General features: G+C 43.1%; 1 protein-coding gene across 1 annotated transcript; it reads left to right on the top strand.

Moving 5' to 3' along the window:
- The first annotated feature begins 1,454 nt into the window (after positions 1 to 1,454).
- ttc21b (tetratricopeptide repeat domain 21B) lies at positions 1,455 to 19,523 on the top strand. Its single transcript, XM_048238780.1, has 29 exons — positions 1,455 to 1,624; positions 2,069 to 2,198; positions 2,291 to 2,401; positions 2,490 to 2,656; positions 3,299 to 3,421; positions 3,638 to 3,795; positions 8,279 to 8,363; positions 8,791 to 8,889; positions 9,137 to 9,329; positions 10,133 to 10,230; positions 11,094 to 11,294; positions 11,481 to 11,610; positions 11,905 to 12,062; positions 12,380 to 12,601; positions 12,898 to 13,136; positions 13,763 to 13,835; positions 14,100 to 14,210; positions 14,319 to 14,457; positions 14,865 to 14,971; positions 15,203 to 15,391; positions 15,709 to 15,819; positions 15,950 to 16,031; positions 16,202 to 16,352; positions 16,739 to 16,900; positions 17,189 to 17,384; positions 17,978 to 18,202; positions 18,788 to 18,908; positions 19,001 to 19,068; positions 19,205 to 19,523. The coding sequence occupies exons 1-29, from the start codon at positions 1,592 to 1,594 to the stop codon at positions 19,280 to 19,282; spliced, it is 3,960 nt and encodes a 1,319-aa protein (XP_048094737.1). The 5' UTR covers positions 1,455 to 1,591; the 3' UTR covers positions 19,283 to 19,523.
- The last annotated feature ends 323 nt before the right edge of the window (positions 19,524 to 19,846 follow it).

The following is a 19,846-nucleotide window of genomic DNA, read 5'->3' as shown; positions in this document are numbered from 1 at the left end:
AGAGCCACCATAGCTGATGTGCAGGGCTCAATACCAACCTGATTTACTCTCCCATTGATGACTGCTGCAGAAAGTAATGATTATATGCCAGGACTTGTGTGAAACTGTATCTGACAAGGCGTGTAAGGTCTCCCTTGGGACACAATCCCTGGGCCTACAAGTGGGACACTAACCATTTGCAAAACTCTTCAGTGCCATCCCAAGTTACTCAAAGCTCAGGTTTCATAATTTTCCAATCATTTTCACTCATTTGTATGCTGTGCTATTTACCTACTTCTGGGAGGTTTGTTTCATATCAGCAGATTTTATCGCGATAGTAGCAATATGATGTTGGAATTATGGTGACAACTCAGCCAGAATAACACAGGAAAACTGTAAACAAAGAGCCTAATACCAACAACGTATAACACATCTGAATGCATAATGACAGATTTTGGCATATACATAAAAACATTTTGTAAACTGAGGAAGCTTTGCGGTGAATTTTAGAAAAATAACATTGATCCAGCTTGTCTGAATTAACTCTATTGTGCACAATGTCTGCTTACAGGGCAGATTGTGTGACTACCAACTGACCACCAAATGTATTCTGATGGATCCTATCTTAGAGTTTCAGATGTGCTCCAAACCACAGAATCTGACTCAGATCATTTCCATCTATTCAAAGCACCGAAACCCCAGTTTTACATGCTATGGGAATGGTGAGTTTCCATGTGACCCCTACTTTTTGCCATGTTTTGTCTGCATAATTAACACAATTATTCTGCATGATTAACATAATTTCAAGATTTGACAAATGTTTTACAGAATGTAGCCTACTTGCAGCTTATAAGCTATAGCCAGGCTACCAGTCATGACAAGAATATGTGGCCAAAGGCTGTTGCATTGACATCTCTGTGATTAGTTTTCTGTTTTTTGTTTCCTATTATTTTCTTTTATATCCGGAAAGGCATAGGCAGGGCCTACTACACACTTTATGGTTATGTCCAAAAAGAAGTTCTACCCTAGGCCAATGTATTCTGGAAGACAATGTTAAAGAAGTTTGAGGGACATGCTTGAAGATGGGGAACAATTGGGAATCAGTCAGAAACCTTTTCATATTAGATAAAAGCCTTGGCCTTCCTTTTAAGAGTGGTCAAAGTAGGTCTACCAGCAAAATGTAACCTAGGCTGATATGCCTGCAGGAGTCATAGAGTGATCCCAATTTGTGTTTCTATCCGTTAGGCTATCTAGAATACAAGTTTCCGTACTGATGGCTCAATAGACCCTAGAGAAAAAAACTGAGCAAAAATGGGATGATTCCACAAACTGGAACACGGTGCACAACAAACACTTCAACACGATACGCGCAGCTCAGTCAGAGCCCAACGCAAGGCGAAAGCGCCATCTAGCGTTAAAAGCATTAAAAGTAGGTTCAAACCTTAACGCACATCACTTCCTCTTGACCTCACAGAAATGGCGTCGGTTGTTTGGTTGCTAAGACGCTCTGTCGTGGTCAAGATGGCGCAAAAACATTAGTATAGCTCTTGTTGCATATTCAACAATTATGTTACATTGTTTCGATTAAGACAACAGTATATCGATCGTAACCATGGCAGATATACAAGATGAAGAAACAGCCTTGGTAAGTAGGAGGTGCCTACTGGAAGCTTTGCCACCACCATCTGATTAATCTTGTATGAAGCTAAATACATACCTACCTACCTACGCAACTTTATAATTGTAAACTTTAGAAATAAATCGTTGTCAGCTGTCCATTATTCCCACATATGATGAGATATTTTGCATACGCACATTATCAAAGCGTCAGGTATGATTTGTCTAGATAACCGAAATATTGTCCCACTGCATCATCTTCTTGAGCAATCGATCGATAGATAGCTTAGTAGTTTTACTTTTAGGCCTGCCTGATTCTTTACAAATGTATCATTAGCACTTGTATGTGAAAGACGCTGACGCCGCCTATGATTAGCTTACCTTGTGATATCTTGTCCAGTCGTACATGTCTATTTGCCAAAACGCTGCGCTGTGTCTTATTGTTTGCTGGTTGGTTGCTTGTGTTTTCCAGGCTTCAATTCTGTATTATTGCCAGGAAAAGTATTCAAACAGTGTCATTGGCATTGCTGCCGAAGCTCAGAGGAAATTTAGCAGTAATCTCATCTTTGGGTTTTTCCATGCCTATGGCTTGCTTTTGCAAGGTAAGCTATAAGGTAAAAGGTCAAAAACGGCTAATAATCAGCACCGTTGTTATGACTGTGGTACAGTACACAGGATATATTCTTTATTTTAGACCAAGTCCAAGATGCCATCCAAGAATTTGAGCAGACAAGTGACAAACGCGATGTATCTCTCTGCTCCTTCATGGCACTTGTGTATGCACACAAGAAGAAACCAAACCCAGGTAGGCGCTCTTTCGCCTCTGACTGTTTTGGAGACTGTTTGCATTGTCACTGATATAAATCCATCTTTTGGATGTTGTATGTTATCAGATCAAGATGTTATCCAGGAGTATGACACAAGAGTTAAGGAGGATCGCAAGAGTGCAAGCCCAAAGGGCTTGTACTATGCAGCCATGTTCCTCTGGCTTTTGGGGCGGAATGATAAGGCAAGAGAATATGTTGATAGAATGATAAAGATCTCCAATGGTTCTAAAGAGGTAAGTCTGCCGAAATAGTGTATAACCCGCCTGACGCCTGTATCTCATATTGTCTCTTGATTAATTCCCAAATAATTATATGCCAGTTAAGTGCATGGTATTTAGGAGAATAGTAGAAATTAGTAACAATCACATTAATGTCAGTTAGTACTGACATTTTGCAAGCATAATTACTTACAGAGAGGGCTTTGGTCTGTTACTATTGTATTAATAAAAAAGCTACAAATTCTAGAAGAAAAGAGAAAAGAAGAAAAAACTCTTGAAGACACAACTCTTCCAAAAATACTTCCTCTCCTAGCACTTCTGCCAACCTCGCACACCTAATACACACTTATTTAGCTCTTCCCTCTCTTCCCCTCCTCTACCTCTTTCCTCCTCACTTTTCTTTCCACCTCCTCTTCTACCAATTCTCCTACTACCATACTTGATTAGTAATTAATATGTAGGCACTCCTATCCTCCAGTACTATTGTTGACAAATGCTTAAATGGCAATAGCTTAAATGTTATATAAGTCACTTTGGATAATTCCCTCTGCCAAATGAATAAATATACCGGTAAATGTCATGTTAATTAGATAGTGCAGTATGCACATTATTTTCCCTTTCTATTGTCATGTGATTTATGTCAATGTATGTTTCCAGGGAATTATCCTGAAAGGATGGATAGACCTTACATCCAATAAGGAGGCTTATGCTAAGAAATCTGGGAAGTACTTTGACGAGGGCCTGAAGGAAAGTGGCAGTATTCTGGCTCTGATGGGAAAGGTGGGCAGCACCTTATGTCTGAGTCTATTGTCTTTTAATGAATAGTTTTATATAACCAGGATAGAACTGTATCACAAATACTGGAAGTATTTGCTGAATTTTCTTCCGTGAGTCATGGGCACATTTTCCTCTTGATGTACTGTAGACATTGATGTAGACATAGACTAAATGTAGACATGGTCTATCTTTCAGCAGCGCATTTGTATTTCTCTGCAGGTTCAGTATTATGAGTATCGCCAAAATTACTCAGGAGCCTTAGAGATGGTGAGCCATATCATTGTGAGCTACCCTGGGTTCCTTCCCGCATTCGTCAAGAAGATGCAGCTGTTTCTGACCCTTCAAAATTGGGAGCAGACTGTAGATGAAGCTCAGAGGTAGTCTTTTTAAACTCCTCGTGTATGTTGTTTTTGTTGCTGCATACACATCACAGGAGTGAATGGTCTCAGCAGCATGGCACATCATACCACGCATGACCAGTGCAAGAATGTTATCATTGCTCGTAAGGCCAAAAAAGTGCTGTCTAATGCCAAAAAGAGTGCTGTCTTGATATGTAGGACAAAAGGGGACAAAGATCTTTGTTTTCCAGACTTCTACCTATCAGGACAAGTGATGAGTGTCTGTAACAAAACAAAATATCTGGGTCACTACATTCCAGATCAGTTATCTGATGATGATGATATTATGTTTACAGGCAGCGTTGAATATTATATGCTAACGTGTTGGTAAGAAAATTCTGCATGAGCATGGATGACGTCAAAATTAGCCTCTTTAGCGCATATGGCACTCCACTGTATACTGCTCCCTTATGGACTAAATTTAAAAAGGCACGCATGCAGAAGCTTAAGGTTGCTTATAATGACTGTATGAGGATACTGCTCAAGAAACCCAGGTGCACTCGTGCAAGTGACCTGGGGCCTGTACTACGAAGCGGGGTTACTGGCTTATGGGTAACTTCGAGAGTAACTTGATCACGTGTGGCGTAACTTCCCGATTAACCCGTACTACGAAAGGTGGATTATGTTTTAACCGAGGTATGCTGCCATGGCAATTTACGCTGCATCTCAAACCTGCTCTGACCAGGTTATGTTCTTGGTTAACCCGAGGTTTCCGTTAACCACACCCTTTATAAGTACCACCCCCTCCACTAACAATTTCTCCCGAGACATGTCGGCGTACCTGGATGATCTATACGACAGTGTAGCTCAAATCGTGAGGGACTCTCTTCGCAGGGCGAGGGGTTTTAGAGACCGCCAGAAAATATATATAACCTACCCGGACGTTATTCTCTATGAAGATATAGATCGTCAACCGAGGGAATTCGTTATCTTTGTCAGATGATCTAGGAAGACGTCTCGTAGCAATGCCCGTACGTGGACATTCATGTATTCCATCGGTGATGCTGAACATCTGAGCAAGAATAGGCCTACTGTATGTCCGAAAATAAATCGGACATAGGCCTACAGTATGCTGAACATCTGAGCAAGAATAACCTAAAATAAATCGGACATAGCCTACAGTGGGCCTAATAAATTAAAATCACCATTTTAACAAACTTGTTGAATTGAATGTCATATTACTGTACCCTGCACATAAAGGCTACACATTTCCACAGCACCAGAATCCGACCGAATGCCCCCCTTAAAGGAGAATTCCGGTGTGATATTGACCTAAAGTGTATTGAAACATGATACCGAGTGTGAACGTATGTCTCATAGCCCATCTCGGCTTCTCCCCTGCACTCCAAAATCTGGCGCTAGTTAGCCGATGCTACCAACAGCTTTTTCAATAGTGGTGCTTAGGCATCGGGCTAGCCATGCAAATAAATCACTGTTTTACACCCATTTCACGAGGCTCAATGTATCTCCACACTTCATTGGTAGACTTCGAGGGCCCTGACATTTAAAAGCGAGACATTGAGAACTTTGAAAAAGCACTGGTAGTTTACTTACAAGGCGATTTATACAGACGGTATCTTCCGCGAAGTTTAGCGTTTGCAGCCATCTTAAATTTAGTCCGCGATAAATTAGAACAGCGGTAAGAATGAACAGCTATGATAAGGGATCAGATTAAAAAATAATTCGGTGGAAATGCATGGATTCTGGTTTGCTGCTGCTGGAAGAAACTGGAATCCATGCATTTCCACTGAATTATTTTTAGAATCTGATCCCTTATCATACCAGTTCATTCTTACTCCTTGCTTCGACTTTATCGCGGACTAAATTCAAGATGGCTGCAAACACTAAACTTTCGTGGAAGATACTGTCTGTATAAATGGTCTTGTAAGTAAACCACCAGTGCTTTTTCAAAGTTCTCAATGTCTCGTTTTTAAAATGTCAGGGCCCCTCGAAGTCTACCAATGAAGTGTGGAGATACATTGAGCCTCAGAAATGGGTGTAAAACAGTGATTTATTTGCATGGCTAGCCGATGTCAAGCACCACTATTGAAAAAAAAGCTGTTGGTAGCATCGGCTAACTAAGCGCCAGATTTTGGAGTGCAGGAGACAAGCCGAGATGGACTATGAGACATACGTTCACACTCGGTATCATGTTTCAATACACTTTAGGTCAAAATCACACCGGAATTCTCCTTTAACCCCTTCCACAATCGGCCTTCCACTATTATTTGCGATGGCCAACTCCTCTACTACTGTAAAACACTCCTTACAGTAGTGTTCAAAGACAACTTTTTCTTGTTAGCTGTAAAACAGAGGCCAAGTGAAGGCTATAAGCATACTAGGCCTACATGTTTTCATAATTAAGAAATATTAATGCAAGCAATAACTATATAAACCTACTATTCTGAATAATGTGTTTGTGTTTCATTTTCACCTGCTGCCATGTGCGTTTGGCAATGGTGTTGCATCTGAAATGTTCACAGGATTAGGCATAAACTAAATCAGTCAATGGGGGGTACTTAAACATTCAATTATCCTATTACTGTAATCTATATGCCCACTTCTAAATTGTGTTGCATCTGTAGGCATTTCTATGAACTCAAAATAGGCAATTTAATTATTTCAACTCATTTTAGACATTCCGCAAGCTATTAATCCTCCGTAACACATATTTGAAGAACATGTGGAAATAAAACTTTACTTTTAGGCATTTAGGCTACCCGATCTGCAATACGTTGCCAACAGTCTTGCCTTGCTTTGTTCACTGCCGGCGTGTTTGATTTTTTTGTCGTAGAGTGGGTTTTAATTCCTCATAACTTGGCATAATAATTGTGCATTCCTCATCCGTAAAATAAGGTGATCGCGTCATCATTGAAAGTGGTGACTTGCGCTGCAACCTGCCCATTTTATGTGAACGCGCACAAACTCCAATTAGGTTAACCCTGGCTCAACAAATCAACTTCATAATCAGCGTCGTAGTACCAATTAACACCACTTAAGATAACCAGGTTTTGTCAACCCCGGTTTAACAAAGTAACCCTGGGTTACATCTGGGTAGGTTAAGCTCCCTTCGAAGTACAGGCCCCTGTTCTGTAATGTAGGGGTCAGCACCTTCCAGGCATTATTGAGTCTGATCTACAAATTCATTTTGTCCCCCAAAACAACATTGTCATGCTGCTGGCAAATCCTTAGTGTAATACGATAGCAGTCATCACTGCCGAAACACTGACATTTATAGAATGTCTTTTATAGAAATGCAGTGTTTTTCTTTTCTTTTTTCTCCTGTCTTTTCTCTATCTGTTTATCTTTATCTTTTTAATGTACGTTGTGTGTCATGTCTGTGTTGTCTGTGTCTTCTGAATGGACCTTGAGTCTGGCACTGAAGTTGACTCCTCACACTGTTCAGTGACTATGGAGGATTTCAAGTTGTGTGAAGTTTTTTTTACAAATATTTTCTGTTTTTGCTTGCTACTGTCCTGTTTTGTCTTGGTAGGCTGACTGCACTCACTGAAAATGGAAGTCACATAGGGCATCAAATCAGTAAACACCTATCTCATTGAGTCAATCCGTCACAGTTCTGAGCACAACTTGTGACCATTCCATTCCAAATGATATCTTCATTGGCATCGGCTGTCTCTCATTTCTCAGCACTAGTCAGACCAGTTATGGCTGAAGAGTCTGACAGATCGGTGTATGTTTAGCATTTTAGTTTTATCTCTCATTTTTCTCTTAAATCCCCATGAGATCACAACCTTTGCTTATTGCTCCATGTTAAACAGGAGGATAAAAAGTGCATTTGTGTGTGTTTGGGAGTGATTGCAAGTGAGGCATCATTCAAGTGCAAATGAATATCAACTGCAGAGCCACGGAGCTTGTGTGGACTGACTGAGCCATTGTTCCTCAAAGCTCTCCGAGTTGGACGGCGGCCAGGGCCGGCCGGCATAAAGAGCCTTTGAGTCTCAACGCCGGAGTCACACGTATCCCAGGATGCACTGCGTTTTACACTGCTAGCTGGAGAGAGAAAAAGAGGACGGATCAGGTGGATCCACTGTGTGATCAGCCTCTAAGCTCTTTCTCAGTACCTGAGCAAGAAATGAATGAATGGATGAAGGAAAAGATGGATGGATAGATGTAGGAAGTGTGTTCTGATCTGGTAACACTGGCTTGTTCATTCTTCCCTCTAATCTCCATTGTGTAGGAGTGTCTGTAATGATACTCAATAGTCCTTTGGTTTCAAAGATCTGTGATTTCCTGATCAAAACCATGATGGGACAGCTTGGAAAGACAATGATAATCCACTTCATCATGTAACACCTCTGAAAATCAGTTGAATCACTTGCCCCAGCATTCATACACTAGTATAGGCTGCCTTGTCTTTTGTTACTCATTTTGACCATCTCACTGACACCCTTTTAACATTTGGTCTTAACTGCTTCCCTGCCTGCGTCTTTGCCAATTACAGGCTTTTGCAAAGAGACAAAAATAACCTTGAAGCCCTGAGAATGCTGGCACTTCATTCCCTGTGCAGGGAGGGGGACATCAGTGAGGTATGACCTACACCAGCCCCTGGCCCATACACTACTCCTGCAAGCTGATTAAGCGTTGTGTAAAAACATTCCCTGGGACTACTTTGTTTTCATTACACAGATCTTTGCAGAGAAAGATGTTTTTGTCATCAGTTAGGCACTCTATGGACTTAGATTCCCATAGCAATGATTAGATGTGTTTTTTTCATGCTGATATCACTCCTAACACTGGTCTGTTGATTATGTGCATCTGTAGGCCTATGCTGGAGTCAAATGAACTCAATTAAGATTTTTTTCAGCAGTTAATAAAACCTTAACAGTTTCCAGGGACCACTTAGCATCTAGTGTGACTCAAGATTTGGAATGCTAACCTGAAGAAAGACAAAAAAGATCTGTAAAGTTGTATTCTCCGTCACACTTTCACTTCACTCCTCTCTCCTCTCCACAGTCCGTAAGCCTTCTCTCAAACCTGGTCAACAGCCTGGACATCCAGGAGCCTCACAACCCAGAGCTTTGCTACAGGATGTCTCTCGCCTTCACCCGACTGGTAGGATTTCTCAGCCTAAGTCACTTGACACCCCCCTCATAACTGTTGACATTTTATAGCCAGCCCCCAACCACTGTCCAGTCGCCAGGCCTGTCTGAAGCTGTGGCTAGCAGCATTCAATATGGTGGTGAACAAAGCCCATATGGTTCTTCTATTAGGAAGTGTATTACTTCCTTATCTTAACCAGGTTTGTCACTAAACTTGAAATGCCCCCCCTCCACCCCACATTTGCTTGTTTTGTCTCCAGTGTGGAAGAGCGGAGCCTATCCTCCAGCAGACCCATTCCATGGTGGAGCGAGCATTCTCCCGTGCGTCCGGCGAATCAGACCTGGCCACTGAGATGGGCTATCAGATGGTCCTGCAGGGTCGTGTGAAGGAGGCCATGAAATGGTACAAGACAGCCATGACGCTGGACGAGTCTAGTGTGTCCGCTTTAATGGGTAAGGCCAACTGTTGCTCTGTAATCTTAGAGAACACATGACATGGTATTACAGTTCACTGGCCCACACTTTGAAAGAAAGGGCTATTGGTCTGTTTTCCCCCCCCTTTAACTGAGCCCTGTCAGCCCTCAGGCAAATATTTTCTTTAACACTCTTTAACTTTATAACCCTGTTCAATTATCCTTTAGAAGTGTTTAGAACCATGTGACAGCAGCATGTTGTAACTGCTATTCTATGTTGATCTTTAGAGGTTTTTAGAGACATGATTTTTAGAGGAGTTTTGTATTTATTTTAGTTATGAATAACATGACTTTGAACCTATGAGAAGGTTTGATAGCACAAGTTTTATATGGGAGGCAAGGATCAAACTCAGGGTTGACTTTATGTAAAACAGAAAAGTAACACCGGGCCCCCAAAAGAGTATTACACACCATGGAGTTTTAGAGTAAAATAATCTGTTTAAAGGTTGTATCAGCAATAGCAGGGATACGTCACTTGTGTTGATGTTCAAACAAAACAGAGGCAGATTTTTGACGGCCTTCTTATGGGGCAGACAGCTAGCGGATCGTTAGAAAGATTAGATTTTTTGTGATCATTTATGTTTGGGCCTTTTTTGGGCCTGAAATCGCTGATGCAGCCTTTAAGGACTTTAGAACAGCCATATGGATTTGCTAGTCAGCCCAATTCTGAAGTTAGGGAGAGCAACAAATTAACTCTGCTAGCTCAGAGCAGTGACCTCCAGGAAGAGGGAGAACCCATGCCCTCTCCCCTCCTAAACCTCTCTGTGTTCCCATGCGCTGCAGGTATCATCAGGTGTCAGCTCCTAGAGGCCCATCTGGACGACGCTGAGCAGCAGCTAGAGTTCCTCACTGAGATCCAGCAGTCCATCGGCAAATCAGGGGTGAGTGTGGGGGGGGAGAGAGGGGGGGAGAGAGAGAGAGAGGAGGGAGAGAGAGAGTAAGAGAGGGAGAGAGAGACCCTCCCTACAGCACGCCCACCATCCATCAGACCATGACATCTGTATTTTTGTTTGGGTGATGGGTGTGTTTGCATGTGGGCGTTTAAACTGCTTTCTCGAAAGAGTATTTCATCATCTCTCTTTTTGGAAATGATAGTGTAAAATTACTTGATTGTTTCAGTCGTTTTGTTGTTTTTCTGTTAATGGAGATAAGACATTTATTTTGGTCTATAAGCTAAACAAATCTGAGTAGAGGCTCTATACACCCTCTAGCCTGTGGATGATATGAAGAGGTCTATGTTGAGAAATACACATTGTTTGTGTATGCTGAGTGTTTCGCTATGACGACAGCAGAGGATAGTCATAGGAAGCTGAATCTACTTTCCTGTTGACCAACGTAGTAGGACTATGTATTGCCAATCTTTTATTATTTATTTCTAGGTCAGTCTGCCTCTCTTGAAGTATGTTTTTGTAATATCCACCCACTCACTTGTACAATTCCATAGCGCTGTGCATTGGGTCCCTCCATTAAAGTGTTTGGATTTAAGCCATTTTTACTTAAGCAGGCAGGATTGACTGAGTAAATGATGAGTGAAATTGAGGTTATGGAAAATATGCTAGAAAAGAATTTGTTGATTTTTTTTTTAATAAAACAAAGCAATATATTCTTTCTTAATTATGACTATACTTGACATAATAAGCATGATGCATTCATTACATGTAGTTCCCTTATTCATTCATTCATTTGCTTTATTCAATTATTCATTCATTTTTCCATGCACTCTACCTCCCTCCCCTTCTCTCAGGAGCTGTTGTATCTGCGGGCGGTGCTGGCTCTGAAGCGACGGAAGCCGCAGGACGAGGTGACCAACCTGTTGAACGATGCGGTGGACACCCACTTCTCCACGCTGCAGGGCCTGCCGCTCGGAGTGGAGTACTTTCAGCGCCTCAACCCTGACCTGCTCCTGGAGATCACCGCCGAGTACCTGGCACTGTGTCCTGCCAAGGTCAGTGACCCCCCCCCCCTCGGTTACAGCTACTGATCTAAAAGCAGAAGCATTTTATACAGTCTATGGTCTTTTTATGCTTCCCGGATTGAAACATTTAAACTGCTCATCTTTGTATGTAATGATAGTTGTGTCAGCCATGTTAATCGATTCCCCTTTGTCCCATCTCATGCTGCTTTCCCTCAGCCTCCAGCCCAGGGCCAGTCCCCCGCTCCACAGCTGCAGCACTGTGCTTCAGTCTTGGACACGGTGGTGAAGATCGTCCCTGGCCTCCTCCAGGCCATCTATCTCATGGCCAAAGTCAGGTTTCTGTCAGGTGAATAGTATTTTCTAAGTCTAAGTAAGTTGTTGGTGGCTTAAGGTCTGCTATACAATATTTAACAGTGTATCTTTCAAAGTTATTTGGAGAAAAGTCATTTAGAGAGCTTGAATCCAAAAAATGGCCTAATGTGATGGGATACATTGGACCTTTACGTGCACCTGACTTCAGCATCTATAGCCATACTTTGCTTTTATACCACAGTTGGTGCAGTATGTAGGTATCATTGCCCTCAGTTTTTCCAGATGCCTTTCTGTGGTAGTTCAGTTGGGTAATGGTGTTGTTGTGCAGGTGACGTTGAGGCTGCTCAGAGCAGCCTCCAGCACTGTCTGGAGCTCAACCCTTCCCACGCAGAGGCCCACCTCCTCATGGCTCAGATCCACCTCCTACAGGGCAACTTCAAGCTCTCCTCCCAGTCCCTGGAGCTCTGCCTCAGCCATAACTTTGAGGTGAGGACTTGTTTTACTTGCATGATCTTTTTTTTTTTTTTTACAAAAAATCTTATCAGGCTGCCTGTCAGAGTGAACTAAACTAGGCTGCTGTACACACCTAATAGTCTAATAAAACATGCCTTTAAAATCTTTAATTAACCAGAACTTCATAGTTGTGCCATACACATAAGCTAGTCTTTCTCAATCTGTCTCTGTTCTCTGGTTTCAATCTCTCAGATAGTGTTAAGTAACAACACCCAGACAACTAACTTGCATCTAGGCATTCTAATCCTGTGACACTAAACCTTACTTATAAACCTGTGTACCCTTCTTAGGTCCGTGAACACCCGATGTACCACCTGATCAAGGCCCAGGCGCAGAGGAAGCTGGGAGAGCTGCAGGAGGCCATCAAGACGCTGCAGATGGCCATGGGTCTGCCCGGCGTGCGTCGGGTGGGCTCCCACAAGGTTAAGGGCAAGAGGATGGATCTGGGCCCAGCCGACTGCGTCTCCATCTTCCTGGAGTTGGCCGAGGCCCTCTGGGTGAATGGGGAACAGGTCAGCCAACAGTGGCCCGGGTTAGATAAAGGTCAAGGCCGTGAAGGTCATGAACTCGGGCCTTCACATGCAGTGCTGTGACATTATGAGATAGATGAACTGCAGTTTCTCTATGGAATTTAGCCACAAAGTTTGACTTAGTTATTAACATGTGCAGTACTCAGTTGGCAGGTGTTTTCATTTTTTCCATGTAATTCCTTATGAAGTTGTTCTAGTCTCTGTAAGTATTTGGAGGTCACTGGAGGTCTGGTCTGTTGGGTGGGAAGTTGAATTTTTGCATGAATGTCTCTGTGCAGCATGAAGCGGCCAAAGTGATGCAGGACGCCATCAACGAGTTCACTGGAACCCAGGAGGAGCTGAGGGTCACCATTGCCAACGCCGACCTGGCACTGCTGCGTGGTGACACAGAGCTGGCACTGAGCATGCTCCGAAACATCACGCCTGAGCAGCCATACTATATCCAGGCCAAAGAGAAAATGGCTGACATCTACCTGAACCACAGGAAGGAGAAGCGCCTTTACGTCAGCTGCTACAGGTGGGAGGAAGCAGTGACTCTTTTCGTCTTAAAAAATAAGCACAAACACAGCACTGCATAATCATGAGTCATGATTCACAGTCCCATAATTACTTTAGTGTCTACGGTAGCATCAGCAGCTGTGTTTAGCGTTTCAAGACTATATAATGTGACAAAATTAACCCCATATTTACTAACTTTTTCTTTTTTTCTTTTTGGACTATATCTGGAATGTGTGCCCCCTCACTGAGTTCCCTCACTAAGTTGTGTGGAGTGTTGCAGAAACACAACCTCCAATTAAGCTCTGCCCACCTGGGCCTACTTCTGTTCATTTCCGCGCTTTGCAGGACTTCCACCACACCATGCCGTTTCACAAGAGCCCGACGGAATTTGCGACTTGTCCAGGCGGCCTCTGCTGCTCCTAAAGTGGGCTTATTTAGTTGTCATCACTTAGCCTGCAGGTTTCCTCCTCGCTTTGCCTTTTGTGCTTGTGTTGACAAGCTGGGCGAGTACAGTTGCGCCACACACCAGGCCACGAGACAAAAGAGTGAACTTAAGCAATGTTATATGCTCATGAAAATGCACGTCGAATAACATTTAAAGTGTTTGATGTGGGTGATTTTAAATCGTTTCTTTGCTTAAAACAGAGAATTGGTGGAGAAGGTGCCCAGCCCCCACACATATCTTTTACTGGGTGATGCCTATATGGACATCCAAGAGGTAATGCAATGTTTTGGGTGTGATATTATGATTGATATGTTAATCACAACCACCGGTATGTTCTTGATATTGCTGATGCAATAGTGGACACAAGAACTGACTCAAAAATGGCACCTGTGCATTGCATGCTGCCAGGAGTTTACGTAGCATGTTTGTTGAGTAAATATTTGCAACATAATGTAAACAGCACATGTTCTGCTTCCATAGTGCTTCAGATGACTCACGTAGTCTGTGAAATATGTGACTCCAAATATGTCCTTGTAGCCAGAGAAGGCCATCGAGGTGTACGAGCTGGCCCTGAAAAAGAACCCTAAAGACGGGGCCCTGGCCAGCAAGATTGGCAAAGCACTTGTCAAGACCCACAATTACGCAAAGGTTTGCACTATAGTCCAAAGTCATGCTTGGTGAAACACTCCATCTGACCAGCTCTAGCAATTGAATGTGTGGACACATAATTAAAAGTAGTTATCTGGTGATTTATAGGCCATAAACTATTACGAGGCGGCCCTGCGGAGCGGCCAGCAGAACTTCCTGCGCTACGATCTGGCGGAGCTCCTACTGAAGCTGCGGCAGTACGAGAGCTGTGAGAAAGTCCTGCACGAGGCCCTCACCCATGATGCTGGTGGGTTGGCTCTTCATGGACACCACCATCTTGTGACATGTGTTTGTAATAATATGTTTTGGTTTTGGATTGTGTTAGAAAGTTATGATGTATTCATGGCATGCCAAGAGTTAACGGCTGTGCTCTTTAGAGTGAATTTCAGCTATGATATGAGACTGTCTCATTTCAATGGAATTTTGGAAGATAAATTGTGCTGTTTTTGTATATAAATTGGTAACATAAGTGTTTTAGCAGGTTAAATTCACTAATTACCAGCGTCACTGGCCCCACTTCTGCGTTCCAACTCATACCTCATTAAAATTGTTGTTTCCTGTCTTGAACTAATTAGATTCTCCTAAAGAATATATATAGATTTCTGCAGCATTGAAGTAAGTCGATTTCTGTGTTTTATTTGGTCTCTAATGCAGTAAATGAGCTGTCAGCCCTGTCCGAGGATTGTCGGTATCTGGTGTTGCTGGCCAAGGTCCAGAGCAAGATGGCCAAAAATAACGAAGCCATGCTGTCCCTCCAGAGGGTGGGTATTCTCACTTCAGATTTGGTTTTGAAATCGGAGCCCTGTCAGTCAATTTGACTCTCCCCCACACAAAGAAGCCCTCTCAGTCCTGCTACTATCCTGCCTCACTTGAGTCCACTGGGGTCACACTTATCCTTGGCGTTTGCCGAAGGTCGAACTCAGGCTTACAGTATGCCGGACAACCTTGTAGTTGAGTTGAACTTTTTTGCCGTTTCCTCCGTCCTTGTCCAGGCGCGAGACGTCCAGGCCAAAGTGCTGAAGCGCATGCAGCTGGAGCAGCCGGATGCTGTGCCCCAGCAGAAGCAGCTCGCCGCCGAGATCTGCGCTGAGATCGGCAAGCACTACTCCAGCCAGAGGGGCTACGAGCGCGCCGTCAAGTTCTACAAAGAGGCCCTTGTTTATTGTGAGAGCGATAGCAAGGTCAGTGGGCCCGACTGAGGAGCTCTCAGTGTGTCTTTCTGCAGCTGGATCACACAACAGTCTCTCTCTCTCTCTCTCTCTCTTTCACTCTCACCCACTCACTCTGTCTCTCCATCCATTCTGCCCTCTGCTCACAGTGGTCTGTGTTTGTCCACACTTACTACTACATCATTTGAAATCAGTTTATCTTCAGAAAACATTACTGTCTTTTTTTTCCTGTACATCTGGGCAAACTTTTAATCTCAGGTCTAGGTTACATGATGTATGAAAACATGTAGTGTGTCATATTTCCTGAAAACTGACCCTCTGGCTGAAAGGTGATGCTGGATCTGGCTCGTTTGTACCTGACTCTGGATGATGTCGAGGCCTGTCAGCAGCAGTGCAGTCTGTTACTGAAGAGTGACCAAGTCAACGAATCAGCCACCCTGGTCAGTTCTTTACCACAGCATTCATTTGTGTAATGTGGCATAGGCGTACACCCACAGTATGGTCCATATGGAAAGGCTATATATTTATTGTCCCATGAGATGAACTGGAGATGTGGTTTCCTGTATGTAGATGATGGCAGACCTGATGTTCAGGAAGCAGGACTACGACCAGGCCATTTTCCACTTTCAGCAGCTTCTTGAGCGCAAGCCTGGTATGATATAGGTCATGTTTCCTTCCATTTAAAAAAAAAAAAAAAAAAAAACATGTTGAATTTCCCCCTTTAAAATCATGGAAATGCTGTAACAGGAGACAAAAACTCAAACACACTCTGTAAATATTGGTGGTTAGCCCATAATTTATTTTGCATGTGCTCTCTGCAAGACAACTACCCAACACTGTCACGTCTGATCGACCTGCTGAGGCGAGCTGGGAAGCTGGACGAGGTCCCCCGCTTTCTGGACATGGCTGAGAAGCATTCTCCAAGGGCCAAGTTCGACTCTGGGTTTAACTACTGTAAAGGACTTTACCTGTGGTGAGTTTGAAGGGAATGTTTTCTGTGGATTTCAGCAGCAGAATCTAACAAGACCTTTAGAGGTCATAAACAGGCCTGTAAGCAAAGTTACTCAAAGAGTGTGAGAGAGAGACTAAGCATATGATGTTCCCCACATGGTAATGAACAGGGATGGGGCCATAATTCTAGTGTTACATTATAAGATGTAAGGACTTTGCTAAAAAAAAGGCCTAATAACTTTAACGCTTACTTTAGTTTTTCTTTATGGCCTTCAAAAGGAAATTGTTGTGGTAAAGCTCTTAACTGTAACTTATCTGCATATGTCTTGTATCTACAGAACTCTTTAAAAGTCCTTGAACTAGAAAAAAAAATAGAAATAAAAAAGAAGTGATGTTTTTCCACATTAGGTATACAGGTGAACCCAACGATGGGCTTAGGCACTTCAACAAGGCCAGAAAGGACAACGAATGGGGACAGAATGCTGTGTACAACATGATTGAGATCTGCCTGAACCCTGACAATGAAACCGTGGGTGGAGAGGTGTTTGAGAACCTTGATGGTGACATCGGGTGGGTTTTCCCATGCAATCACACTTGCACTCTTTGTAACGCGCAAGCTGTTTTAGGCTACCTTCTTACTTGTGGCTTTGCAGTTCTCAGCTCTGGCCCTGCTGCCTGCCTGCCGTTTTTGTTGCCTGATGTTTGCTTTTTGTTATCCGAGCCTAAAACTACAGTTTAGGGGCATGGGAAATGTCAGGTCTTTGAAGGGAATGTGTGTTTTTTTTTCTTCTTCTTTCTCTTTCTTCTCACTCTTCCTCTTTTCTTCTCACCCCTCGATCATTCTGCCTTTTCTTTCAGGAACTCCACGGAGAAGCAGGAGTCGGAGCAGCTGGCGGTGCGGACGGCCGAGAAGCTGCTGAAGGAGCTGCGGCCGCAGACGGGCGAAGGCCACGTCCAGCTGCGCATCCTGGAGCACTACTGCTTTCTGGCCACCAAGCAGACAGCCAACGTGGAGCGGGCCCTGGGCGTGTTCACCGAGATCGCAAACAATGAGGTGAGCAAGCAACAGCAGCAGCAGGTGGTGGGGTGGGGTGGGGGTGTTGAGCAGGCCCACACCCCAAGTGCAAATGGGATCTGCCCAAGGGCTGCTCTTTATCACAGGTTTTGGGTTGACTTTGGCTGCAATCGGTGTTTGCACATGAGATCAATGCTCAAATAGCCCCGCACCTTAAATGAACGTGATGGGGGGCTCATATCCTATTGTCATACTGTGTGTGTGTGTGTGTGTGACAGAAAGAGATTGAGAATTTCCTTATTCATGTGTCAGTACGCATTTGAGATTACTGTGACGCACTGTGGAGATATGGAACGTGAGATGACCTTCTGATGTGGAGTGCTTTTATGTGACAGTGCCCTTAGTGTAGACACATTTAACAAGCATTGGCAAGGGAAAACTTGTGGTCTGAGTTTGAACAGTTTCTAATCACCCCAACCATTCATTTACACTCTGAATAGATTATTTGAAGATCCATTATTAATAGCTGATTATTTGAAGGTCCATTATGAATAGCTATTTTTTTTCCCTATCAAGGTTTATCACTGTTTTTATCACTATGTTTATCACTACATCCTGCATCTGCTCTCCAGAAAGATCATGTCCCTGCACTGTTAGCCATGGCCACAGCCTACATGATCCTGAAGCAGACGCCACGAGCTCGTAACCAGCTAAAACGCATTGCCAAGATGAACTGGAACATCGTAGATGCTGAGGAGTTTGAGAAGAGTTGGCTGTTGTTGGCTGATATTTACATTCAATCAGGCAAATATGATATGGCCGGCGAGCTGCTGAAAAGGTGCTTGCGTCACAATAAGGTCAGAGTTCAAACAAATTGTGACACAAGTTTATCAGAAACATTCTTATGAGTGCATCGCTGATGTTATTTTTTCACACCAGGATTTATTCAGTAGAATGCCTTATCCTGCTAAACAGTATACTGGTAATTTTAAAAGACACGGAGGCAGCCGTGGCCTACTGGTTGGGGCTTTGGGCTTGCAACCGCCGGGTTGCCGGTTCGATCCCTGACCAGTAGGAAAAATGTGGGTGGGGAAAGTGGTTGAGCGCTGCTCTCCTATGCCCACATCCACGGCTGAAGTGCCCTTGAGCAAGGCACCTAACCCCTCACTGCTCCCTGAGCGCCGCTGTAGCAGGCAGCTCACTGCTCTGGGTTAGTGTGTGCTTCACCTTACTGTGTGTTCACTGTATGCTGTGTGTGTTTCACTAATTCACGGATTGGGATAAAGGCAGAGACCAAATTTCCCTCACAGGATCAAGAGTATATATACTTATGTTCTGCTGACAAAAATAAATGTTTATTCTGATGTTAATTCTGGTAGCCTCTGCTCTCTAATGTGGACACAACGACTGAATCAAGTTTGCTGTTTATGTTCTCGCTGTAGTCCTGTTGCAAAGCATATGAGTACATGGGGTACATAATGGAGAAAGAGAAAGCCTTCAGAGATGCGGCCTTGAATTATGAGATGGCCTGGAAGTACGGCAATCAGACCAACCCAACAATTGGTATGTTATCTGGAAGAGCAATGAATGTTATGATGTAGATGGCTCTGTTATTTGGGTCATACCAGCAGTAATTCCCCTCATTTATTTTTCAGGCTACAAACTTGCATTCAACTATCTCAAAGCCAAGAGATATGTGGATGCAATCGATGTGTGTCATAAGGTACGTTTTGATTCACACGTGTCCTTTTGTGTAATATGTGTTAATAATAGGTCCAAAATGTCTATTGTTTCATCAAACATAAATATATTTAAGTACTATATGTTTCACTAAGAATTATCATGTTTCTGTTTAATAGGTCTTGGAGGCCCATCCCAATTATCCAAAGATAAGGAAAGACATTTTGGACAAGGCCCGAGCTTCTCTCAGATCATAGTGTTATGATTTCACCTTGTGGGAGAGTGAGTGAGTGAGTGAGTGAGTGAGTGAGTGAGAGAGAGTTTATTTGTGTATTAGATTTTCTTTCTGTTTGAACCCATAGACTGTATAAAAGTTTGAACCTGCCGAAGACGTAACACCAGTTTGTATTACTTATTGTGCAATTAATGTCACAGCCATGATTTACTTCAGTCTAATGGATGCAGTGCATTTTATCATTAAATGTTTCAAACTCCAAATTTTTGCTTGGATACTGTAACGTGTTTCTTTTAAAAACATTCATCACCTCTTTTGTATGGTGGAAAAGCTAGTGATGCTATACATCTACAGCAATACATCTATCTGCATTAATTTAGAAACCAGTGTCAACATCCTTGTTGCAGAAGCTAATACTCTTTCAGTATTCACACCTAATTAAAATGTGACATGTCTCACACTTTAAGTCAATCTTCTGTGCCCTGGGGAGCTGGGAACAACTGCTGTGCTGAGCAGGATACAAGAGAGGGGAAAAAACACTTAAATTGCAGATTTGGCTTTGTTGTATACAATCAAGATAAAGTTG

The sequence above is a fragment of the Alosa alosa genome, chromosome 3, assembly GCF_017589495.1.
Source record: "Alosa alosa isolate M-15738 ecotype Scorff River chromosome 3, AALO_Geno_1.1, whole genome shotgun sequence".
Taxonomy (NCBI): Eukaryota; Metazoa; Chordata; class Actinopteri; order Clupeiformes; family Clupeidae; genus Alosa; species Alosa alosa.
This window is presented reverse-complemented; position numbering and strand designations above follow the sequence as displayed.

What these genes read in the sequence shown, in the direction of transcription:
- ttc21b (XM_048238780.1), top strand. Translation starts at nt 1,592, where the DNA reads ATGGCAGATATACAAGATGAAGAAACAGCCTTG. An exon ending in TCTCCAATGGTTCTAAAGAG is followed by an intron (nt 2,657 to 3,298) that starts GTAAGTCTGCCG and finishes GTATGTTTCCAG; the next exon opens with GGAATTATCCTGAAAGGATG. An exon ending in AACCTTGATGGTGACATCGG is followed by an intron (nt 16,901 to 17,188) that starts GTGGGTTTTCCC and finishes CTTTTCTTTCAG; the next exon opens with GAACTCCACGGAGAAGCAGG.